The 26,412-nt window shown below is 41.0% G+C and overlaps 2 protein-coding genes across 2 annotated transcripts in view; one reads left to right on the forward strand and one right to left on the reverse strand.

Annotated features, from left to right (window-relative positions):
• Nucleotides 1-6,046, forward strand: part of hlfa (HLF transcription factor, PAR bZIP family member a) — a 12,075-nt gene extending 6,029 nt beyond the window's left edge. The window contains 2 exon segments of the mRNA XM_020604939.1: nucleotides 4,010-4,224; nucleotides 4,800-6,046. Coding sequence (XP_020460595.1) covers nucleotides 4,010-4,224; nucleotides 4,800-5,015 — 431 coding nt within the window. The 3' untranslated portion in view covers nucleotides 5,016-6,046.
• Nucleotides 6,047-8,642: 2,596 nt separating this feature from the next.
• Nucleotides 8,643-14,852, reverse strand: mmd (monocyte to macrophage differentiation-associated). Its single transcript, XM_020604935.1, has 7 exons — nucleotides 14,389-14,852; nucleotides 13,743-13,824; nucleotides 13,442-13,602; nucleotides 12,190-12,264; nucleotides 11,995-12,096; nucleotides 10,823-10,892; nucleotides 8,643-10,255 (listed from the first exon to the last, which is right to left on the reverse strand). Exons 1-7 carry the CDS (start codon nucleotides 14,412-14,414, stop codon nucleotides 10,052-10,054), a joined length of 720 nt encoding a protein of 239 aa, XP_020460591.1. The 5' UTR covers nucleotides 14,415-14,852; the 3' UTR covers nucleotides 8,643-10,051.
• Between the last annotated feature and the right edge of the window lie 11,560 nt (nucleotides 14,853-26,412).

Here is a 26,412-nt window from a genome sequence, read left to right on the forward strand (position 1 = left end):
TTAACCTGTTTACACACTGTACCTGCTCCCCTCACACCTGCCCAGCTCTTTCCTGCAAACAGACAAAGTGCAAAAAGAGCTGCACCTAACAACAAGTTATTTGTGATCAGCTGTGACAACTGCAAATCACAAGGGCTCGGTGCCTGAAATGTAGTCTTCAAATAGCTTATTGTGTCCAACTGACAATCTAAAAATTCAAAGTTATTTAATTTAAAGTGATGGAAAACCTTCACGTTTATGAAACTAGAACCAGAAAATGAAGATTTGACATTTTTTGCTTCACTGACGCTTCAAATGATGGATCAAAAATAGTTGGACTGATTGTTTTCCAGGTTATCAAGATCGATCAGATAACGTAGCCCCTAGTTTATAAGACAGAAAGGAACCGTACGTTTCAAAAATTCATCAATATGTCTTTCTCTCAAATGTCTTATGTGAACACACTCTTCACAGTGTTTACACACATTTACCCGATGACGGTTCCTACAGAAAGGTGTGCGGACGACGGTGCAGTCAGAGGTAAACCAATGCTCTGCATCTGTACAGAACACGTTATTCCAGTCTCAGCACACCTGTGCGCACATGCAGAGGCAGAAATTTAGACTGTGTTTGTCTGTGCGTGCATGTGTGACTTTAGGCCACTCTTTGGCAGTCTTCACATTTCCAGCTCACGTGAACGTGACTGGGGTTTCCCACGGAGTGCTGGGCCATGTGATGGACACATGCAGCCGTCGTGTGCAGCTCCGAGCTACAAACGGGAGCTTGTCACAGCATGACCCTGCCCGCCTCTTTTCTCCGCTCGCCTCCCTCCTCCCTCTCACACCCGCTCTGACTCTTCACCCTCCCCTCTCCTCTCTCCCTCTGACACCCTCCGCTTCCCACCCAATCTTCCTCTCCTTCTTTTCCCGGGCTCGGCTCCGACGCGGCTTGGACTCGGAGCCAAGGCACAGGATGTACCCTGCAGAGATCACATGGACTCTGGCGTGCTTATGTCACGTGCACGCAATATTGTTCCAGCCCGCCGAGTCGCATCTCATCTAACCACCCACAACAACCACAATCCCTCTGTGCCTGTGCTTTACAAGCAATACAGCAGGCGGCTGATAACACTGTTATCACAGCCAGTGAGCAAATGAAAGTGTTTTCTCAGTCTGAGCAGCCTGCGCACATTGAGGGTCAGGGTCGGTTCACAAGATGGACCCCGGTGCACACTTTCAATGTGGGAAAGCAGATATCCAGGGGGTCAAGGGGTGTGTTGCGCTGTGTTAGTCAAGGGAAGGAGGCCCAGTGAACAATATAAAGCAGTAGATTTGAGGAGCTAAGCATGAAGTTCATAATTTCATCAACGTGGAAATGATTTAATGTCTCAGTCAATACTTACCAGTGTACTTATAAGACCTGCACTCAGAAAAGTATATATCTTTTAATTTAACCTTTCCCATTGCAGCCAGTTTCCTCTAGCGCAGTCTCTCACAAACCAAATAGCAAATGTTATTCCAGGAAGAGTAAATAGTTGTCGGGGATCATTGTCAGCAGCACTTTAATCTACATTTGGTGCTGTGTTGAGTATTTGCAGTAGCAGTACAGTGGACCTACAGTATGTGGACCAGAGGTTAAATAAACTAGTGCGTGTGTGTTCATGGTAATTTAGATTAGATTAGATTCAACTTTATTGTCATTACCCATGTACAAGGCAACGAAATACAGTATAGCGTCTAACCAGAAGTGCAATAAGAGCAGTGCAGAGTGCGCAGTATCTACAGTCTGTACAGTCAGAACTAATTTACCGATATGATATAGATAATGAAGGAACATGTCAGCTGGTGCAACAGTGTGGCTCACTGGTGTGTTTTTAATGGGACAACAATACAGCTCTGTGGCACAGAGGAATAAGCTACCTTGATACACACACACACAACTTGCTAGTGGGGAAACATTCATCATTGTCTTTTTATGGTGTTTCTTGACAAGAAATGCAGAATATCACCTTTCTGATCACGTGAACATGTGATCCACCCAGGTCAGAGTTCAGCAACTCCATCCGTGCACACAGATAGAACCAACAGCTCCGCCTCTCTCTCTCTCTCTATCACTTATGTCGCAAGGTGATAACATTTGCCTTAACTTTGATCATCTAGCGTGACAGCAGCCTGCACTCAGTGGCGTGTGTAAATAGATAAAATACTCTCATGTCAAATTATAGTAAGTTCCACAGGTGTTTAATCAAGAAAAAAACAGGTTTTCCAGCTTTGACACAGCTCTTTGTAGGCCAGGTCTGGACCACCTGTGCTGGCTTGTTAATTTCAGATTTCCTATTTTGTGAGTCCACATTCAATTACTTCCTGTCCCCCAGGAACGTGTGACACATTACAGTAGCTGAGGACAGTATAGGCCAGCGACCAGATTTGTAAATCTACTTTTAGCCTGCGACTTGTTTTAGCTCCTCATTAGGAGACAAATGACTCGTGCAGGTGATTAGGATGAGGCTGGCTATTTTCAGGATGGCGTGCAGCTCCTGACAGATTGTCTAAAACAGCATCCAAATGTAGTTTTACTTCCTCAAGAAGCTTGAAGTGCTCAGTTTATAAATGGTGGCAAGTGACATTGGGCTGTGTCTTAGTTCATGGATGAATTACCTCTATCATAAAAACATAGGACAGAGAAATTGCAGAGCAGTCTAGGTTTCCACTTCCTTTCTTTATTGATAAGCTGTTTAGTCTTTAAAAGTGGCATAATATAGCTCCATCACCCAGAGCTCAAGGTTACAAATGCCACGTGTTTTCCAACAGGCAGTCCAAAACTCAAACGTTTAGAGTTCACTGTGATAGACGGCAGAGATAAGCAGCAAATCCCCCGGCTGCAGAGGCCAAAAGCAGCAAATATTTAGCAGCAGTGCAAATGATTATATGCATTATTTGTTTGTCTTATAAAAACAGGTATTAGCATTTTAACTGTAGAAAAATGTTGTAAGAGTGCATGTGTGAAGATATTAAACATCGACTGGCTTTCATGGCTGGTTCAGAAGCACAAAAATTTGGGTCATGTTGTATGAGCTGCCTGCAGATCAGCTAGTGAGACTGCCCGCAGCAGTTGTGTTGCTAGTTGAGGGTTTTGTATCGGGCAGGGAATGCAGCCGTGGTTTGTATCCCAAAACAAATCAGTGCTGATGTAGTGAATAACAAAGTAATTGTTCCATCTTGGCCGACTAATGAACTGAACCACCGTCAGCCCACAGCTTCAGATCAATCGGAGAAGCCTTGCACAATAGGCAGACAGAAGTGAAGACATGCTGCAGCAGCTCCACCAGGCAGTTTACAGACCAAGTTACCTGGTTTGAGATCAGCTGAAAGGAGCTGCTGACAGCTCCACAGTCTAAGATAAGACGGGTCATAGAAAGGCCTGCTGGTGTGCTCACCTGTGTATTTAAAGCTTGTGTGATAGCACCACCTGCTGGCCAGATGTGGCATATGCCATTCTATACAGATAAGTCAAATCAAGTGTTTATTGTCATGTGCACAGTGAGGAAACGTGTTTCCCTGTATAATTAAATTCTTACTTTGCCGTTTATACAGATAAAATGCTGTTTTTTCGAGAAAAGTAGTCACCTGCCTCAGGCTTCTGCCTGGTGTTTCTTCACAGATCAGCTCTTGAACACACACACACACACACACACACACACACACACACACAAGCCCAGAGGGAAGGCAACATCCCCTCAGCACAAAAGGCTCTCTGCAGAGTTACCCACTGCTGCTCCTCCTGTGCCCTCTGTTCAGCTTTAATGTACGAGATCAGCAGATGAGGAGTTGCTCATGATGTTCCTATTTCCCCAAATGGAAGTGCCACCTTTAGAGCGTCATGGTGCCACTTCTGCCAGTAGAGTTGAAATCAGAGGTGATTAGTGTTTAACAAATAATAAGAGACTTTTGAACACACTCTACGCCCCTCTTTCAATTAAACAGCCACATTTTGTGCTCTTGCTAATAATATATATTCTTTGCTTTTACAGCACTGCCCTCTGCCCGGGACACACCCAGCCCCATTGACCCAGAGTCTATCCAGGTGCCCGTGACCTATGAGCCAGACCCGGCAGACCTGGCCCTGTCCAGCGTGCCTGGTCAGGAAATGTTCGACCCCAGGAAACGCAAATTCTCTGCTGAGGAGCTGAAGCCGCAGCCCATGATCAAAAAAGCTCGCAAGGTCTTCATTCCCGAGGACCTGAAGGTGACCTGCTGTCTCTGTCTCTGTTTTTGGTCTGATGTTATGTAAGCAGGGGAGGGTCTAATGCAGCTTAAACCCTTAGGGGGTTCGGACCCTGGACTAAAAGCCAAACAAGCTGCGTTCTCAAACGTGGAAAGCTTATGAGGTCTGGAGTCGTAGCAACAATAATGTAGTCAAAGGCTCAGTTTTTTGAACAAAAGACCACAGCTGTTTATCTCCCATCAAACCTGTAAATAATAACAATGACAAAAGGAATTTATTCATTTAATACTTCTATTTTTATTGTAACACTACAGAAATCAAGGGGTTTTTTTTGCAGGCTGGAACTTAGAGCAGGGCAGTACCAGAGTTTCCATATTTGTTTACAGCAGTATTTTAACAGATTGAATTTTCTGTGGAAGTTGTGTAGAACTACAAAAGCATTTAGAATATTTTAAACTGATAGAATCAGCAGAGCTTGACATCCTCTGATATTTGGGCCCCTCCTGCAGCAAGCCAGAGGCCTTCATCATGCATCAGACTGTGTAAAGACTTGCTGTTGCTGTGTCCGGTTCTAGCCTGTGTGCTCTGCTTTTCAGGACGATAAGTACTGGGCCCGGCGCAGAAAGAACAACGTGGCAGCCAAGCGGTCACGGGACGCTCGGCGGCTGAAGGAGAACCAGATCGCCATCCGGGCCGGCTTCCTGGAGAAGGAGAACGCCGCTCTCCGCATTGAGGTAGCAGACTTGAGGAAGGAGCTGGGCCACTGCAAAAACATTCTGGCTAAATACGAGGCCCGGCACGGGCCCCTGTGAGACACCAGGCCCCCCAGCTGTCACCACCAAACCCCTGCCACACCCACTCTGCTGACCCAGCCCACCTTCCCTCAAGTTTGAAGCACAATGTGTCTCTTTTGGTGGCACTACCACCACCTATATCTCCTTCCACAGACCTCCCGTCCCACCCCCCTCCCCTCCCACAACACTCTGTATAATTCTGGTATTATAAGAGTCATTTTGACTTCTATCATAAGCTTTGGTTTGTCTGTTCCTCCTTTTATTTTCGGTACACATGGTCTGACTAAATACACAGACATGTACATAGATATGTACAGATGCATACTTCCCACTGTAATGTTCTGTGAGGAGTTATGAGCCAACCCACCAGCTGAGTCCCCCCCACCATCTTCCACCTCTGAGAAATGATGCCATGCTGTTTGTCTTTCACTTTCATACCAATTTTATACATGAAGTCAGGACTGCAAACTGTTTCCCGATTCCCTCCTCCTTCTTCTTCTTCTTCTTCTTCTTCTGTGTTTTATGTGACATGTCAAGAGGCTGCTTAGTCCTCCCAAATCTTGTGGTTTTTTTTTTAAAGCCTTGTATAAGATTTGTCTTATTTCTATCAGCATCATCGCCTTCTTTTTGACCCTTTTTGAACTCTGATGCTAACGTCTCCTCTTGCTTCTTAGCAGCAGCATCCTCGGTATTTTCACCTGCAAAATCTGTTTTCTTGTGCAATTGTGATGTAGATTTGCTGTTTTAAAAAAACAAACAAACAAAAGGCACCATTCTGGTTTTTATTCTTCACCCAGACACTGAGCAATAATTCCTGTCCAGAGTTAAACTGACATGACTAACTACATGTCCCAGACCCTTTGCTGCCCCCCTCCCCCCCCAGGCAGATCTCTACCTAGTCTCCCCCCTTTTGACGCTCTCACATCTTAGCTCACCTCTGTTAACTAAGGTAATCTTTGGTTAACTTCTGCACTAATGCGTCTCACAATCTAATCTAGTGAAATGTTTCCACGTGCTCAAAATGTCCTTCCTACCTTTTATTTCTCAGATGGAAGATTGTTGTTTTATATATAATAATAATATAATATATAAGCAAAAGGCTATTTACACTGTTGTTTTTTTGTTTGTTTGTTTGTTTGTTTGTTTGTTTGTTTCAAAAGTATTGGTAATTCCTTTTGCTTCTGTTTAACTTGGCATGATTGTGTTTTTATTTTAGGGATCCATACACATATCTGTAGTCTCTGGGTAGCTCTGTGTCTGCCTTCTTTTTTTTTTTTTTTTTCTTCAAGCTGCCTGTGTGAATGTAAAATATGTCGACAAAAAAGTTGTCCGATACTGTGGTTAACCCGATCGGTTTGTTTACTGCAGACCAAACGATTCACAACAGAGACAATATATTGGTTACAATAGATGATGTTTATATAAACCTATAAGTTGTTTTTTTTTTGTACAGTATTTTTCCTAGACATTACTGAACTGTGTATTTTAAAGGCAGAGCAGATCTAAAATATTATGAAAGAATATAAGTATATAACGCAAAGAAAATGTGAGGTCGTGGTATTTTGATATTCTGTATTAGCTAGGATAAGGTCTTTTTACAGAAGATTGTGGATATCCAGCAGCACCCCAACCTCCAGGGCATTATTATTATTATCACTTTTATTATTGTTATGCCACTGCTTTTATCAGTGCCACCTTTAGGCATAAAGGACATGTCAGTCCCATTAAAGTGAGAGGAAGCAGTGCACCATCACAAAATGCAGTCCAGAAGAAAGAATGTAAAGGTGGGCCCTTTCTAAAATCCACCAAGTCACACTTTGTCATTTTCGGTGTAGTAACCTGCCCCACGACACGCCCCAACATCCAGAGTAAGTCGTCCAGCAGCAGGCTATACTTTCTTTCAATAGCAGATATTCTTTTAAAGGCTTTTCCTGACCGTGTAGCTTGTCTTCTTTGTTGCTGATCTGATTGGATGGGGTGAAGGGAGGGAAGTCTATAGCTGGTTTACTATTGCTGCTGCCTTGTGTGTGTGATTAGCTCATCCAATTGTGTTGTGGCCATAGAGCTGCACTACAATCAGTCTGGAGTGGGACATGACCGATTATTATCTTTTTTTTTTTTTTTTTTTATTTGGAGGTTGGATCATTTGTATGGGAGTTTGGAGCCGACGACATTAAAAGGAAATAAAATATAGTCAATTTCTGGCACTTGAGAAATACACCTTCATTTTTTGCTGACAGAAAAAATCACTTATGTTGTGGCACTGAAGTTACAGTTAGCACCCAGTTAGCTTAGCTTTGTGGGGATAAACACATTTCTTAAATCCTGGTAGTAAAAACTGCATTTTAACATAAAATGACAATGTTAAGTCTATTTTGTCAAGAATTGCATGAACACAAACAGGAAATTGTCTTTTTTTTCAATATTATCTGTCCTGGACTTCCATAGTCTTTTTCAACATGTGTCTAAATTTCAGTCACCAGTATTTAGTTCTTTTCAAAGTGTGAAAAATTCTGAAAACAGGATTTTAAAACATAACCCTAAATTTAACAGAGAAGTAACATGTGTCTAATCCCAGGCCAGACTTGGCTGAGCAGTCTCAATCAGATCCAAAGGTTTGTGTGATGTAAAATGATTTTTTTTTTTCTTTTTAACCACAAACTACTGTCTTACTGTTTTTGTGCTTTAGAGGGTGTTTCTTTTCTACATCTTATCTGCTCAGACTCACTCAAGTGTGAATAGGCTTTGTAGAGATGACTGGAATGATGTCTTCTGAATGTGTGGAGCATCTTTTTTTTATATGAAATTATATTTAAGTATATACACACACATACATAGGAAAAAGCCAATACTTAATCCATGTGTATCCCAAAATTACCTCACTGTTGAGTGATTTCACTACCTCACCTGGAAATATTAACCATAATTCTGAGTCTATTCCAGTGCCTTGAATACACTGACTGTTCCCCAGTCTCTCAGCAATGTAAAGCTCTCATCACAGCACCAGTCGGATAGGTTCAGAGCTGCACTGAAGGGCTTCTTGGTGCATCAAAAATCTCTTTATTATATACACTGACAACCCTTTTCATTTCAGACTTTGGACATTGCAACAGACTTGCAACCATTGTATTCATGGCAACACTAATGGACTGTTTCAGAGTGTATAAAAATACAAAACAGTGGAGTATTCAGTCTTGTTTATGGATGCATAACATTTATTTGTGCTGTTCAGCCTTCAGCCTCTGTCTCTCTGTAATTTGTAGTGTCTAATAAAATCCCAGTTCTTTTCTGACATGTTTTATTTCTCTGCTCATTTAATTCAAATTGCTATAGCAATCTGGATGTCATGGTATTAAATATTAGGGCTGGGTGTCAATTGTAATGTCCTGAAAGCACAGAATATTGAAAACTGTCAAGTTCTGAAAGTTGGCCTCAAATGTCTCCTTTAATTGTTCAGTGAGATGTACTGTATGTGGGTGTGTGTGTATATATATATATAACAAAAAACTCACTGTAGGCTTTTTTGTGTCCAAATCCTGTCAGAAGATGAAGGAAGGCTCATACGCTCTTTGTGTCCCTATAGGAATGAGTCTATCTAATGAGAACAGTCAATACCTACCAGTACTCGTGATAAATGAGGACCTTGTCTGGAGGCGCAGATGTAGGGCATTATCATTTTTTATTGTCACATTAGAAAGGTGATAAATATAGTGGAGGAGCATTCATGTTTATGCAGCACCATTAACCGTCAATGGAACAGACAAGTAGCAGTTTTCCCCCTGCAAAGGCCAAGGTCATGTAATCAACAGAACAGACATTACAAAACAGTGGTTAAAGAACTCGTTTCAGCAGCAGCCATAATTCAAAATATGCAATCAATCTGCTCCATACAGCACTAAGAGGAAAGCAACAGAACGGTCATTTTTGGAGTCGGAAGCTCGGGAGGAAATTTACAAAACAGCATGTGACAAAAACATTCTTGCATCGGTCAGACCCATTTCCGAATACAGACAGGAAACGATGTTCATCTTAATGGTGCAAATTAAAGACAGAGAATTAGTGGAAATGCAATACTGGACTACAGTACAAAGGTTGCGCATACACACGCTGCTGTACAGTTCACATTACAAATACAGTGGAATAACTGGCTTGTCATATTGCCTGAACTAGCTCTCTGATCATCTGGTTCATTAACACAGTCCCACCTCTTCTGCATCACCTCCACACTCCCTGAAATGTTGTAAAAGAGGGATAACAAAATGAACATACTTCCACAATCAGCTGCTTTAAAGCTTCCTTCTCTTACTGACCAACTTACCAAGCTCCGACTTCAAATCTGTACTGATTAGGGCTGGGCATCGAAACACAACACTTTATGGTAGAGTATCAAAAGTTGGCATCAAATGTCACGCAAGATACTCTCCTTATTCTTTGATTGATGGGTTACTGATTTAAATCAGAATTTGCCAATTTCAAACTATTTCACTCTGGCAAAGTTCCTGCACTACTGCTAGAGTTAAGAAAACATATGAGACCTTTGGCTTCAAATGTTAATTTCTCAACAGTATCAAAAAAAAGTATTATTTGGTATTAGTACTGAAACTCAAGTATCATGTCAATACTACTATTGATATCCAGCCCTGATACTGACAAGAGTGGGTTTTAGCACCTTGTAACCCCAGTGTACAAACTGCCAGCTGAAATGGATGAATCTCCAGGTTTTGACACTCGTATGTCCCCAAACATGGAACGTGATGCTCTTCATGTGAAACAAAAGTCTGCTATCAAGTTTCTCAAACCCTCATGAATGAATGTGCAGAAGTTAATACTAAAAGGTCAAAATTCCTTCCCCCAATATCAAGTTACTTTTTTTCAGATTGACATTGTACAAAGCAGCTCTGAAAAAAGCTTTTGTTTATCAGTGAGGCGCTCAAAAACCTGCCATCCACGTTAGCAAAGAATTCATGGTCAATACTTTCTGTAAACTGTAAGTAACACAATCAGTGTGCAGGCTCCTCTGCTCAGGAGCACAAGGGGAAGGTGGGGAAGCGTGGTCATGAATTGAGCAAGCTGTCGACGCCTGGAGCCGTGTAGAGGTATTTCCAGATAGCGTAGTAGTGCACGGCTGCAGCAAGCGCCACAAAAACGTGCCAGATGGCGTGGGCAAAGGGGATGACGCCGTCACTCTTGAAGAAGAGCACACCGAGGCAGTAGATGAGTCCTCCCCAGGCCAGCTCATGAACCCCGTCAGTGTTGCTCTGCAGAACACATCAAAAAAGGGAAAATAAAGGACTTCATTTTCATATTTGGATTAAATCTACTAATCTGCTGATGTTGGCTTGGTAAAATAGAATCATTTAGTTTTCTTTTAAATGGCAGCATATACACAGGAAAGGAAAAATACATTTATTGGTGTACAATAACTGCCAAATTAGTGCTGTATTAACATTATAAGTGTTATATTCTCTGAAACCACTAGAGGGCAGCAGATATTAAAAAGCTTTGAAATGGTGGCACTGAGTAACTGCAACAAGATATCAAGATGAAACTTGTGCCAAACCTCAGAAGAATAATGCTAATACCCCCTCCCCGCAACATACAAGATGGAGAAGCAGCAACCCGAAAAAATACTATTTTTATTAACAATACTGACTTTAATCTAGCTTTCATTTAACAGTGAGCACTCAAACATCAACAAGATGTCAGCAAGAAGAGGAAGCAAACAGATACGCCTCCGCCCTGCTGTAGCAGCCTGTGGAGCCGCTGGGTGGAAGAAGTGACGCGGTGAATCAGACATGAACTGAATGTCAATGTAAATAAATCACCATTGATGTCACCGCCGATGCAGGGAAAAATCCCATCGTCAAATAGAAGGCCAACTCAACAAGTTTATACCTGTGAAGACAAAGACAACGCGTTTACTGACATCATGCATGTTCAAGGAAGTTTCGAGCACTGGCACAGCAGAACAGGAGCGCAACAAACTTTCATATTACATTCACAAAAAATCTCCAGGAAGTAGTACTGTCCTGATTCAGTACTAATCTATTAGAGCCATAGCAGAAAAAGGATGTTTTAGAACCAGAAGTGTTGAGCTGGTTTCATGACAACTATCCCTGCTGAGTCAGCAGGACACTGGCAGGCAAACTACTACTGTGACAACATACAGTACATGAGGGAGTTAAAGGTGTTAACACTCAGCAAGAGCCCATTACTGTGACTGAGCATAGACAATAAAACAAAGCATGGAAAACAAACTTGCCAAACCTGACTTAAAGCTTTCAGTATTGTGCTGAGTCTGCACAGTGTTCTTAGAGACCAAACAGTGAACAAAAAGACAGAGGGATGCAGAAGCAACACAGTGAAACCACCTTTGTAGCTGATTCATGACAAATGGTAGAGAGGAGAGTCTTTAAGTACAAGCAAAGAGAAGTAACCAGTTTCATCAGTTGTCTAAATATTTTATAACATCTACTGGCCTTAAAAAAAACAAACCTTTAGTCACTGACAGAACTGACTTCTCATATCTATGTAATATGAAATTAATCCTTATTTTCTGACCTTGTGACATGAGGGAGGATATGTTAGCAGGCTAAAAGCAGCCGGTCTGTAAAAGTTCTTTGTGTGCGATGCAGCAGTTGATAGGGTTTATCTGATGGTGCAATCTGAGACAGGACTACTCTCTTGCTCTACATCAAGTATCTGGTTTAGGTTACTGGAGATCAAAAAGGATAATAAATAATCCAGAATCATAAATGATTCAGCAGAAGTATGGTTTCTGGTTCATACAGGCAACATTCAAGTATATTAGTGTCAGAGACAAAGGGTGTGTGGCTTTTAGGCATTTAACCTTGTGTTTCCATCTAGGAAAGTTCGCATTTAACCAGTGAAGTTTTGCTAGATTCACTTCCAAACTGAAGTATAATCTTAATGTTTAAATTCCAAATGTCACATACATACACAAACAGCCGGCGATCCATTTGTAACATCCACTCACTTTTCATGATAGCTGAAGACATAGATGGTTCCAGCAGCAGCCATGAGCCACACAAACCAGCGCATATGTGCTGCTAGAGGGCTCAGTTCACGCAGGTTCAACCTGAGCAGAAGCAGAGAACATGGCATCAATATTAGACCTCCATTTATGACACAAGCCCTTGTGAGTATAAACCATCATCTGTCTGACACTCACCAAGGTGTGTAGGAGGCAGCAATGAAGAAATAAATGACCACTCTGTCACACATGTGAAAACAGTGTTCCATAGACCTAAGCAAGACAATAAAAAGTTGAACAGGTTCTGTCTTTGTTACTCAAGCTGAAGTTGCTTGAATCTTTATTGCTGACCTGCAGTAACATGTAAACATACTGTCTTAACTGAATGATTACGTTAGACCACGGTGGCATTATCACCCGGACCATTGACCCGACACGCCATCAACATTCCTCAGTAGCACAGCACAAGGAACCTCGCACCGCTTACAGAAAACTATGCTTAGAGATTTAACTTTTCATCACAACACAATGATAACTGATAATATTATGTTCGACTGTATTTTAAAATTGATCTGTAGCCTGAAAATACAACCCTCCTGTACTGCTTTTGTATAATATGGCTTTGCTCAAAGAAAGAGCATTCGCCAAGTTCTCAGCAGTATGTCGCTCTGGCATCGATTTAGTCTGAAGAACAGCACTCTGCATTGCCCAGTTGTTTATATAATGGTGGGTAACTGTCACATACAATTTCAGTTGTCCATGCATCCATGGTCAGAGACACATTTTCGACACTTGTCAAACAACTGTGCAGCTCACATGCATTAAACCAAAATTCACAAAGAAAAAAAAATAAAGCCACACAATCTACAGAAAGCAAAAACTTACGCATACAGCGTCCTATCTGAAAGCCCTTTTACACTCACTCTCATCCTGTGTTCTGGTGTCAAGTCTGTGTCCTCAGGCATTTTATATATATGCTTTCAAGCATACTGTGTGTACTGCATATGGTTTTATGACAGCATGCACTGATACAGGTTTGTCACTGCGTTTCTCCTCACCTCATGTGGCTCTTCTTCCAAGTGATGATATGAAACACAGTGGAGACCAGAAAGAGGCCACACAGGCCCATACCGTACACCCAGGCTGTGAACCTTTCCCAGCGGGTGTCTGACAGACGGTGCAGCAACGCCATGCCCTAGCCAATATCTGCCAACCACTTCCCGGAAAGCCTTTTGGTCACCTGGTAACTGGCACCCAACCACCGCAGCAAGCGCAGCGCATACAGCGTCCTATCTGAAAGCCCTTTTACACTCACTCTCATCCTGTGTTCTGGTGTCAAGTCTGTGTCCTCAGGCATTTTATATATATGCTTTCAAGCATACTGTGTGTACTGCATATGGTTTTATGACAGCATGCACTGATACAGGTTTGTCACTGCGTTTCTCCTCACCTCATGTGGCTCTTCTTCCAAGTGATGATATGAAACACAGTGGAGACCAGAAAGAGGCCACACAGGCCCATACCGTACACCCAGGCTGTGAACCTTTCCCAGCGGGTGTCTGACAGACGGTGCAGCAACGCCATGCCCACAACGGCCGGCAGAATGAGGAGCTACAGGAACAAAATTACAGGTCAATTTAAAGAATGTACAAACAATTTCTAGGCTACTGTGAGTTTTCGTTTTTGTTTCCAATTTAACAAAGTGAGAGCATATCTTCTACATAAAGAGAAAGTAGTTTAAAAGTACTTACTGCATGAGTATAGAAATTTGCAGCATGCTCATAGCAGGTGGGTTGGTAGCGGCAGTTAGCAGAAGCCCGCCTGTTCATAAACCTAAAACAAAAATAACCAACACAAGATTAACCACTACCATTCAGCACCAGACCTTTGTCTTGAATCAATCTAAAGAAGACTGTTAGCAATGATGTAAAATATCTTCCACAATTAACAAAATATGTATAAAGCACATAGACCATAAACAGTACAGATATAGTGTATCATAACCACGTTGTTGACAAATAGATGGATGGGTTTGTTACTGCAGCCAAGTAACATCAGTGTCTGAACAGCCAACAAATGATATTATTCTATCTGCGTACGTACAACAGTGGGACAAATTAGGTTTTACAAATTGGGGTGCGTAAATATTAGTAGACAATCACCACACCTTATTAAATTGTTGCAACTGTCCTTTACATGAAACAACCACTTTGATTGGAGATAAGTAGGATGAAAGTTGAAACTGCATTCAATCATTGCTTGAATGTGATGTTCCTTTTGTTATGTACCCCAACCGACTTGCTTATTACAGCTATCTGACATTAAAATGGCAGTAATGTTTAGTAATCTTTGCCTGACAAAACATCATTTTTTTAAGATATGATCGATCGCACCCACCTCTGAAAGCTGTTCACTCTCTTCATTTCAGTACCTTATTGACACAGAAAGCAAAGGGGAGAGGAAAGCAGCAACCGCCAGCAAACAATAGAGCTACAAAACCCTGCTTTAAAAAGGAAGAAACAAAACAAAACCGACCTAACAAATCAAAGGAAACGTAAGGCCTAGCATTAGCTACTCAGCTAACGTTACGCTACTCATAAGCTAACTTTCACTACAGCTACAAGGCACCGGCAGCACTAATACTCCCACAACAAAGGTCCCATTTTAGCCTTTTCCTTAATACCATTCTGTAACAAATACTGACTCACTGCTGGTTTTTAAAGTCTAAAATAGCCATAAGCACTAGCGGCAAAACCCCCTGCAAAGCAACTACCCCGCCAGTCAGCAATAGGTTACTACTCCCCGCTACGCTGAGCCTCAACAAAAATATGATTTTTTTGGTACCCGGACACCCTTCGAATGGTGAGATTGTGAGTGACAGCACTTTAAGCCAATGAACAGCGACATTACCGGCATACTAGCCAATCAGATATTAGGTAGACGGCGTCGTTAAGGGCGTGTTAGTGTGACATTATGGTCTGATTTTCAGAGATTCGAGTTCAAGATTGAATGATACTGTTTATGGGAAACAAACAAACAGTAAAATGTTGTGAAATTATTTGGTTTAACTCAGTATTCCAAAAATGACATTTTACCTTATTCTTTTTGCATTGATGCTTATTTTACACCCTGTCATGTGTAACCTGCAATTCATTCCTTTGAAAAAGATGATTCAAAAAAATAGTGTTGTGTTATGGCACTGGCACAATTTGCCACACCTAAAGCAGCCAGTCTCTGTCAGGCTTCTTAAAAGAGTGAACACGTGCATTTCTTATGTTCGCGGCACACCTAAAAGGATTTCCTCAAACATAGTTTCTGACTGACGTACATGTTTCATAAACATGTTTGTGATTTGCTTTGAGCAGTGGCTCAAATCTGTGACAAAACATAGGGGATATTGATTTGTGTTTGTTTGTTTAAGTTTAGATTTTTATTAGACAGGTATTTATCTCTGTGTGTTTCTTTTGCCTACTCATTTGCCACATTAGTGTTGTTGAGGGGAATAATTCCTGTCAAGGAAATAAGATCACACCTTTTCTGCTTTATTATGAAAATCATCAAGGGTGAATCAATTTTACTGTAAACCTAAAAATAGACTGGCACTGTGCCTAAAGTGTACCCCACGTCTTGCCCAGTGTCAGCTGAGATTGCTCCCCACCCTTCTGACCTTCCACAGGATAAGTGGTATAAATAATGGCTGAATGGATGGATAGTTTTGTTAATTAGTAGCTATTCAGTAGTTTGTGTATTTCTGAGAGGAATCTGTCCATTAAACTACACATCTGACTTAAATGTGAAGATGCTGATTGTTTTAGTACTGTAGCCTAATTAAAAATGATCAACCTTCAGGTAATAGAAACAATTGAGTGAACGTGGGGGATGATTTAGAAATGTTTATGACCGACAGATCTTTTTCCTTATGGTCATCTACAGGGGCCCTTTCCATGTATACTCTGTCTGGTTGTTTTCCTTGTGCCCTTTTGTTGGCTCTTGGAGGATTTTCTACTAACTTCTCCTGTAGTTTGCTTTGATAGAGAAAATCTTAACTGTTGTAATCGTGTCTTCAATCTGGGTGAACTCTTCGGATTTTGGGCATTTTTCTTTCGTTAAAGTCCCATTTTTTAATTTTTCACTTTCTCGATTATCATATCTTTCGGACAAAGGGAGCATTTTAACTGTATCTTATCCCATTTGTTCATGAATTTAGTATCCTCAAAGTCAACAGAAGAAGCTCCTTCTGTACCCAAGACGATGGCGTGTCATCAGTTTGGAGACAGATTTGAACAAAGAAGCCCCAAGTTGCTCTCGATGGCTGAGACAGCACCACCATGTGTGTGTGTGATAGTTGGCGTCACAGATGGCTGCCTCAGTTCTGTACCCAAGACAAATTCCTTGTGTGCGTAACATATGTGGTCAATAAAAGTGATTATCATTTTAGTCTAACAATTTTCATGGATGTCAAGTTCAGTTAAAGAAGGTCCTCTCCCATAAACGACGCAATACTGACCACACTGACTGTATCACCAGCTTACCATGAAGTGAAACTAGCTATAGCCCAGTTCTCTTTTTAATGTAGATTTAACTGTGTGCACAAGATACTAGAAACAGCTGCTGCTGTTATCAGAGACAAAAACATTTGTATTTTTGGTGGAGCAGCAGGAGCTCCACCACACACACACATACATACAGTGACACGCTGTAACAGTCCAGTTGCATAATGGCATGGTAACTTGATCAGTGTCTCTTAGATATAACAGTGTTTACATAAGACCAAAGTGCAATCCTCAAGCTTAACAAAGTTCAAGTTGTACACTTTGTTACTGCCATGACAAGAGCTGAACCCTGAGCATATTTTCTTTTTATTATGACTCTTTTCTATGCTTATGAGCAGCAGACACAGATAGCCACTTTCTCTTGAATTACAAAGGGCTGAGTGTATATACACATTAAAAATTCAATTAGGAATGGTATATAAAGGTGGAAGTCTTTGTGGTTCTGTACACATGCTGTACTAGTAGGAACAGAGAAGGAACAGGAAGAACGAGCTCTTTGTTCATGTTGGAATTTTAAAAGACAATTGGCAGAGACAATGGGTGCAAGCCAGAGGATATATGTCAGGGGACAGCATCTCTTTGTTTTTGGCTTCAGCTGTGCTCCTGTTTCACCAACACCTCTAATATAACACAGGCTACAAGTTGGCAGCTTGTGACAGCAGCTCAGGATGACGTCCTGTTCTGGCTTTGTTTGACTTACAATGATCACCTCCTGAGTGTAGTGGTGGGATGGAGTTTTTCTACAATATTGTTAGACTCATGATGCACAGTTTTTAAAAAAAGAATTAGCATTGAGACAGCAGAAGCAGAGATATTCTTTTTTTAATTCATGGTCCATTTCACCAAGCAATGTAAACCACTGACACTTCAGTCAGTGATTCAGGTGTGTTAGCCAACATAGCCTGGAGCCACTGTCTCCAGCAGTGTATTTGTCCTCATCTCACCCTGCCCTTTCCTGCACACTTGTTTCTAGCCACTTTCCCACTCTGTATTACCAGAGCCCAGGTAGCATAATGTGATTAGTGGATAATAGCAGAGTAAGGTGAAGAATTGGATGCTTTGCCTAATTTTACAGTCATAAAAAGTACAATTTGAAAGTAAATATGGAAAAGCAGATTCAGAATGCATGGCAGCCAAGCCTGCTTGTGACTTAGAGCACAGTTAACCAATAGATGTGATCCAGCCTTCTTTCTGGACAAAGTTGAGAGCAGTTTTGTAAACTGCTCTCAAGAGAGTGTCAGTTTGGCAATTGGGCAATAGTGTCTGCCTCTGTCACAGTTGTTATATCCTCATTGAATTTTTCTTTAAATAATGCTTTTTATTTATCAGAAAATCATTTAAATTTTCTGCCATAAAGGTTGCAGGAAACAAAGTTTTAAAAGTGACCCATGGAGCATTTGTACGAACATTTCTGAACCTGCCGTTCTTTAATAGGGTCTGAAGTCAAACCTGCTTGTATTATGTGACACAGTCTCGCTGTCAAATGAGGGTCAGACCCATGCTGACCTGTTTTCTTTGTCCTTAACCTCTCAGCTGCTCCCCTCATCAGGATAAGAGATCATATCATTTGATATGGGGAACACAAAGTCCTCCACAGGGAAATACTACAAATGACTAAAATACATGTGAGTGAAGCCGTTGTACTGCTTTTAATATAACAACTTCTCCTGGTCTGTTAGAATATACTGTACATATGCCCTCAGAATAAAAGAGGCTTTATGTACACACGTGACATGGGGTTAAACAGCTTTGTAATTGGTTTACTGTTTCACAGTAGAATGCACTGGCCATAGGTTATATCGCATCACCTATAGGCCTATAACAAAATAAAGATTATAACTGTAAAAACTGTAGCAGTATCCATGTTAAGTGTCTCTAATACAACATTTATGCCCTCATACTTATTGTAAACCCTCAGAATAATGTGCTGTTAATGATAATAATGGCAATGGTAATGCTGGTACAGCATACTGTAATGTTGGCTGGGTTCGAAAAAGGAGCCGGACACCAAAACTGCTATTTCTGCAATCTCACAAACTGTAGTTTTATTACACACAAAGCAACAACCGAACAGAGTGAACACAAAGAATCCTCTTCAAACCCACAGCTATATACAGCTTTCCCATAGGGGCATTCTGGGGGACCCTGCCAAGTGCCTCTCCTACCCCAACACAACAATATTTATCCTTGTTAGTTTTTATTGTCATGTCCTACTACAATATATAAGGAATGAGAAGATGCATGGTCAGGACTTGTGAGCCATTTACAATGATACAAAATGTATTTATCATCTTTTCATAAAGCTTTCCAGACTTTACATAGAAAACCATCAGCCTAATTTGCTGCACATTTCTCCGCAAAGCTCCATCCAGGTTTCTGTCCATGTTTACTGTCAGAGTTCTCAGAGCTATGAGATCTCTTTCTTTCATTAGCTGGCAGCACAAACTGATGTTGAAATCTTAGTCAGTTGAATAATCAGGAACCTACAAAAAACACAGATTCAGTTGCCTGTATGACCTTAATTTTGATAGTACTATTACTCATGTTTATATTTATTTAGACTATAGCTGGAAGGCCTAAGCCCCAGAGACTGGAAAACAATAGCCAAATAGAGTGGATGATCTAAAACGGCATGAACGATGATAAGAAAATGTGAAACTAAAGACAACTGTCCACAAAAATAAAATTACAGTGTACTGTATAGACATCAACTATTTCCCTGTTTTACTTATTAGTGGTCAGGGTGGTTGTCATTTGCAAGGTTAGCATTAACCTTGACAACCTGACTGATTCTGTCTGAGAGCTAGGCTAACTAGCTAATTTGGGTACATCAACATGGATTTTGGCATATTTTCAGGTGTTAACAAGACTACTAAATAATACACAGTTCTACATATACTGTATATGTTAGGCTTCATGACATTGACTTTTATCTGTCCCACTGCACCCACTCAGGTTAAACTTGACCGACTACATTATTTCTGCCATTTCTCTCCAGGAAATGTTTGTTAACTAAAATCAAAACTGACCTGTTCCAAGTAACAGATTTACTGAACTTGTAAATCCCAGTACAGCTCATTTTATATCAGACTGCTGTGTCCCAGTTCCATTCCACATACTACTAGTACATTCACAAAAAGTGATCAAATTAAAGCTACAGTATGTATGATGTATGTGCATCAAAAGGAACAGTACTGAGTGCAGTAAAGGTGAAATCGATCATAACTTCCTTATAAGGCTTTAAGAGGAGTTTATTCAGCCTCAACTGGACAAAGTGGCCATGTACATCAACAATATCACTGCAGCTTTATGTCAACTGTGCTCAGTTTACTTATTAAACACAGCTGTATCATGTACTTTAATCTTGTTTACATTAAGGTTTGTTTGCCTGTTTCTGCAGATTTGATACACCATATCTGCACCTGAGTGATATGAGCGATATGAGAGATAAAGGAAGCCCAATCAAAAGCTTAAACCGTTCATTATGTTATCTGTCATCATGCTTATACAAGCAGGTATACTTTTATTTTTGGCTGAGCTCATACTGCTGTACATGAGTGGAGCGCAGAATGAAGGCACATGACTCAAAATAAGAATTAAGACTTTGGTGGGTCTGGACTTTGACCGGAGGACTTTCACCCATGTGTCTGCCACTTTGACAACCACATCCAAGCACATCCCACTTTCTCACATTATGTAAGCAGTACTGTCCATCCAGACTTAACCAAATGTTGAACAGTAATCCTGATCCCAGCCAATCAAAAGCAATGCACCTCCAATTTACAACACAGGAGAGATCCTAGTTTTATCTCTGTGTTGGTGAAGAAGAAGAAAGTCCAGTGCCTTTGTCTTGTTTGTCTTGAAAAGGTTTATTTATAATCAAAAAGGGCCACACATGCTAAAACACTAAGTTTTCTCTTGCCCCTAACCTTCCTTCTAAATGTCCCTCCCACTCTGTCTGTCAACACAACACAACAGAAATGCCCTCAGTATTCCTTCTGCTTTATCAGTTGTGACATTTCTCTCCAGAACAGATTGCAGGCTTTGGCTGGAGATCCTTGCAATAAGGTGGGATTTTATATGCATACACACAGTACTTAAAAACATGGACATACATCACTCTCCCTTACCCTCCAAGTCTGGTCCTGTGTAGGTCAAATCCTAGCATTGTCCCAGAGAAAACGAAGGAAATGTAAAAAGAAACATATGCCAGGTCTATACAAAGGGGAGTCCCCTTAGTCTTGTTTAGACCATTGTGCTTTTCTTCTCCCTGAAGTTCGGGGGCGTTGGCTCATGGTAGGTTGTGATCATGTTAGCAGTGCCCAACCGTCTCACCGAGGCTGGAGAGCTCTGCATCACCACCAGCCTGATGGGAGGCTGGGTCGACTGCGGGTCCGGGGTATATTCCTTGGTGGGATCTTTGCCCCGGCAGTCATACATGATACACGATATCAGGAAGACCAGGAGCAAGATAACGTAGCTGGCGATGAGGATGCAAAGGTTCAGAGTGACAGGGTCAATCTCCTGGTAGTTTTCCAGAAAGCTCATGGTGCCTGCTTCATGCTGGGAGGCCCTGAGGCCTCTAAGAACAAGCACCTCACAGGAAAGGCAGGTAGACGGTGTCGACAACCGCTACAGAGTGAGAAAAAGTAAACAAGCCTGTTGATAGCAGGGTTGTCTCTCCCTCTGTCCTCTTCAATCTGTCTCTCTACTGTCCTCACCTCTCCCTCCCTCCATCCTTTCTGTCTCCCACCTCTCGGTTTCAGATGAGTGCCTTGGATATTTGGCTTAGTAGTAAAAATACCTTAATCCGCACCACTTCTCCAACCTTGAATTTCCAAGCTCAGTGGTTCACTTTAATAACTTAAGCTTCAGCTGTAACTCAGTAACAGACTCTGCGTTCTATTATCTGCTAGGAAGTGAACATTAATTGCTGTGTATGTGACATATTTGAGTGTATGTTTGTGTGTAGGAGCATGTGTGTGGTGTAATCTTAATCTTGATTGGGAGTGGGGATTGACGAAGGAAGCCATCTGGCTAAACAGAGAGAGGAGAGCGTGACTCGGAAAATGTAAAATGCTAAGAGGCAACTTCAACCACACAGCAAAGTGAAAGACTGGTTTGGGGGTTGTTTGTTTGTTTGTTTTAAATTCCTTGATAACATTGAAAATGATTTTCTTCAACATGCCATCCAGACAGATTACAGTGGGCTTTGTCCTCTGTCAGACTTCTCTTTGTAGGCTACCAGGGAATCACAGACAGGATTATCTCAGTGGACAGAAAACTCGTCGGGTTTATAATCTCTACTGATGTGTGACGATACACGCCATGTGTGCTGCTACACGATGGTATGGGTTTTTGTGGAAGAGAGAACAGACTTTATAAAATAAAATGACACTAGAGTTTAGTTAAATCATTTGTACTTCTTGTTGTAGTGCAGTTATTTGTCTTTGATTGTTACTGACAGACAGCAGAGGGCAGCAATTAGCAATGTTACCACAGGGGCGTCGGTTCAGAAGAAGCAGAGCTGGAGGGTGAACTTTGACCCAGACAAACACTCCTAAGGAGAGGAACCGGGTACGCACAGAGTGCAACGAATTTAGTGCTGGACATTACAGATAAAAACAACATAATCATATTGAGAATGATTCCTGCACATGTTCTAAACTTTTTTTTTTGTCTTTAAGCCTCTTCCACTGGGCCAAATTATGTTTATGAATATATAATGTTGAAGTTTTAGTTTGAAGTCTTGAACAGTGTTTTTCTCCTCAGATCTGACTTTAAGTAGTGTTGACACTGTGTAAGTCGGACCTACAGATGCTCAGATTAATGGAGAATTTGCACATGCAGTTCCATGAGCTCGCTGCATCTGCTGATGAAGACCAGGGGATTTCGGTAAAAGCTTTGTTCATTTACGGTGCTACAGAGAACTGTTCAAAATACTTTGCTATCTTTAGAGACTTTGGAGTCCTTATTAGAATTTTAATTTATGGTGCACTGACTGAAATATTATACCAACAATGGATCAAATTACCATATATAATCAATCCAAACCCAGGCGACAATCCCTGATAGATAAAATGAAAAGCCTGAAATAATCATGCCTCAACAATAGATGAGAGCAGCACAGTTTATTTTTCCCCAAAAGAAAAGGTACTTATAAGTAGGGCAATCATGAAATAAAGCACTAATCTGATCCAGCTCTCTGGCAGAACAAACGCACACTGTTTCCTGCCTCCTGGTGTATAACAATGAGGGTGGGCAGCAGATGTACACATTACATCTGCAGAGCACCGAATGGCTTCACTCTCCTCTTGTTCAGACCTGCAATCTCTCTGTATGCTCAGGAAGTTGATGTCAGAAGCAAACGGCTTGACCCCGATCCTGCCTGACCTCCACTTCTGTCAGGCTGACAGATCATCTGTTGGTGAAAAATGATGACCTCTGTGCATCACTGATCCTTGTGCTGCTCCAGAAGTCAGCATCTGGAAAAAGTGTACTCTCTACATACTGGAGACAGTGATGACGGCGTCATTTCCATTGTGAATGTTTTGATTCCAAATGTCATAATGTGCTTATGATGCTTCCATAACTTTCATATAACAATTAGTATAAAATACTATATAAATCTATGATAACTGTCGGACTGTTTCTGTCATTTATGTCATAAATAAAGAGCTCAAGAGGCTATAACTCTGTCTGATGGATAATACATGCTTCGTAGATACAGTTTATGACTGCATGATGGTCGCAAGGTTGCATGTAATACAGTATATGTATCACCCTAGGGAAAATGTAGAAGATTAATAATGGCCCACCATTTTACTGAGTCCAGTATTTTTAGATACCATCTATTTCATTTTCAGCAGCTTTAGGCCAACAAAACACTCAAACATGATTTATTATTATTGAGAGGAGAGAAAAATAAAGCGGAAAAATGACTAAAGTGTTGTGTGTTTCTGTGTGCTGTATGTTTATCCCTAGTGTATATGTTGTAAACGTGGAATGATGTCACTAATAGTTTTATAAGAAAATCAAGCTTTCCACAAAACATCGGCACAAAACAAAGAAAAGTCATATTTTGTGCATGTACAGTATGTTTAGTCAATTTAAGAAAAAGATTTAGAGCTCTAAAATCACCAACATGTCAGAGGAAGAATGACGTTTCACTCCTGGGGATGTTTGTGTTGTTGTAGTGTCAGTGACTAGCTCAGAGGATGTAATAGGTTTGTCTGTTTGTATACCAGGCCCCTTGGGTGGAGTTTCTTCTGCTCATATCTTGGCGATATAGATCTTCCCCAGCGTCAGACTCCGGTGCCAGGGAGTCCAGGTCCCACCAGAGACCTGGAGACAGACTGCAGGGAGATGGGAAATGATGTGTCAATAAACGCTGAAAGCGACTCTGTCAGCTGAGGATGTTAAGGGTCTCTCTCTGCACAAAGCTGCAACATGGTGTTTATTCATTGTCAGTGTGAAGCTGTGTCATGTGGTGACCCTCCCCTCAGACACACTGTGCAGTCACCTCTGCTCTCCCGCTATTAACCACCACAAAAGCAAATGAGGAGCAAGAAACAAGACATTTGATGTGAATTTACATATGCAAAAATTCAAAGCATATAAAGTGATATCAAAGTCTTGATGAGTGACTGAAGATCAATAAATGACTGGTTTAGCAATACTGCCTTATTAACCTCTTATAATATGGAGTTGGGGTCAGTAGAGTTTTATTCTTTTTGTCATGATCTCAATATTTGTTCTGTTTCAGCCCCATGTTTTCCCTGTTGCTTTCGACCCAGCCTCTTGTCTTTGTACAGTTTTCTGGCTCTTATTACCTGCTCCGCCCACATTCACTTGCCTTCTACCTGTGCAGTCACCCAGCAGCCAGCATTCACTCCTTGCCAGATTGTTGCTGAAAAAAATCTTTCATTGTCATCTAGCGTTCATTCCTGTTTTCTTGTTATGTTGTCGACCTGTTTCTCCCATATGACTCTGATTTTTCCCTGCCTGTTGGGTTGTTGGACTTCCATGTTTGGATGTTTGTTTTTACTAAGGTCTGGTCAGGTGTCTGTCCCTAGTTTACTGCCTGTGTGCAGACTCTAGTTTCTAGTTTATTTGATTTGGTTATTTGTCTGCTCCATAAAAGAGCTCTTTTTATTACCTGCACTGTTGTAATTTCCTGAGGCAGACACTTTACCTGTCAATATATTTAACTGTGTTCCCACTGTCAGCGTCAGACCCTGCCATTATTAGTTATCCGTGTCAGCCACAACCTGATCTGTTGTAATTCACCTTTGTCTGCCATTTTGCTCTGGCCTGGTTTAAACTGTATGCCTGCTGCGTAACTATTACAGCCCTGTCCTCTCATTATCAATACCGCTACTTTGTGTTTGTGCTTTTGGGTCCAAAGCTAAAGCACTAAACTGTTACACTCCTCTCCTTTGCTTCTGCATATGCCACTACATAATACAACCCTTCCAATGCACATTTCCATACTCTCAAATTTTGTGCATGGGGAGTTTGAAAAAAGTATTTAAAAAAAAAACTTTAGGTACAAAATAACCCATGAAAAATAAAACTAACAAAAATTAAATAAGATGTTAACAAACATAACATAAAAAACAAAACATTTAAAAATTACCAGCTGGGTGCAAAACCATGTGATGGAGGCAACAGGATGCCTTGCATTCAGTAATACTACTGTACTTCCATTTAGCAGAACTGAATGCACCTTCCTGCCAATAGCACCTCTGTGAAGATAAAATCTCAAAGAATGGGCGCATGAAGTGAGGGAAGTGACTTTTGTTTTTGTATATTTCTCATTTATTTTTAGTTATAAGACACATTCAAGTTTTCAAAGTGAATGGCTATGTTCAGAAATTGACTACTCTTCACCTAATTCTTATAGGCCATTTTAAAAGTAGGCTTACTAATGCCAAAATCTTTCAGATTCATCAGGAGATATCATCTCTGCAGAACATTGTTAAAACTGTTAATATTTTCTGTGACATTGCCCTTGGTCATATTTTAAAGATATGTGAAACTACTGGGGATAGTAATAACACTGTCACTGGTGAATTTATTTAATTCAGTGTTAATTAGGCTACTCAGTGTTTGAAATGGGGTTTCCTCTGTTATATTTGGGAAAGAAAATGTTAGGTCACACTAAAAAATGTAGGAATACAGAAAAGCAATATATATTTTTTAAATGATAAGTTAGAGGTTCATAAGAATATAGTTATATCCGCCATTAATCCACAGTTCTGTACCAGGCCAAAAGGAAGTATTGTTCAGTGTGAGCACAGAGAGGAGGGAGGTGCTGTGCTGAAAAGGAGCCTTCGTCTTTGTCATATCTTCAGGCTGTTTTAATTACTGCAGAGATGTTCCATGTTCCATGAGGTCAGCAAGGAGGTGGTGTTACACAACCAGGAGACAGCAGAGGGGAGCTAGTACTGTACTGCATAAGATGTCTTCCTAATGATTCATCATTTCTCCATTGTTTGGACTGTTAAGGGAAACTGGCCCACAACTGACATTTAGATCAGATTTTTTTAATGCTATATCAAAATAAATGTGTGAAAATATAGCCAAGTTGTTTTCTAATTACTTTTCAATTTGCCTTTTTCCTATCTGATACAAAACAACTTCCACTACTGAGAAAGATATTTTTCAAACACTTATGGCAGGATATTGTTTAAAAACATTTCTGACTCCATTCATCCATCCATCCATTTTCCTCCGCTTATCCGGGACCGGGTCGCGGGGGCAGCAGTCTAAGCAAAGATGCCCAGACTTCCCTCTCTCCAGACACTTCCTCCAGCACCTCTGGGGGGATGCCGAAGCGTTCCCAGGTCAGCCGAGAGACATAGTC

This window comes from Monopterus albus, unplaced genomic scaffold (genome assembly GCF_001952655.1).
Source record: "Monopterus albus unplaced genomic scaffold, M_albus_1.0 scaffold68.1, whole genome shotgun sequence".
NCBI lineage: Eukaryota > Metazoa > Chordata > Actinopteri > Synbranchiformes > Synbranchidae > Monopterus > Monopterus albus.

Excerpts from the sequence above, each read along its gene's own strand:
- mmd (XM_020604935.1), bottom strand. The coding sequence starts at position 14,414 with ATGAAGAGAGTGAACAGCTTTCAGAG. Across the intron at positions 12,265-13,441 it reads TGGAAGAAGAGCCACATGAG|GTCTATGGAACACTGTTTTC; the intron begins GTGAGGAGAAAC and ends TGTCTTGCTTAG. Across the intron at positions 12,097-12,189 it reads GCTGCCTCCTACACACCTTG|GTTGAACCTGCGTGAACTGA; the intron begins GTGAGTGTCAGA and ends GCTTCTGCTCAG.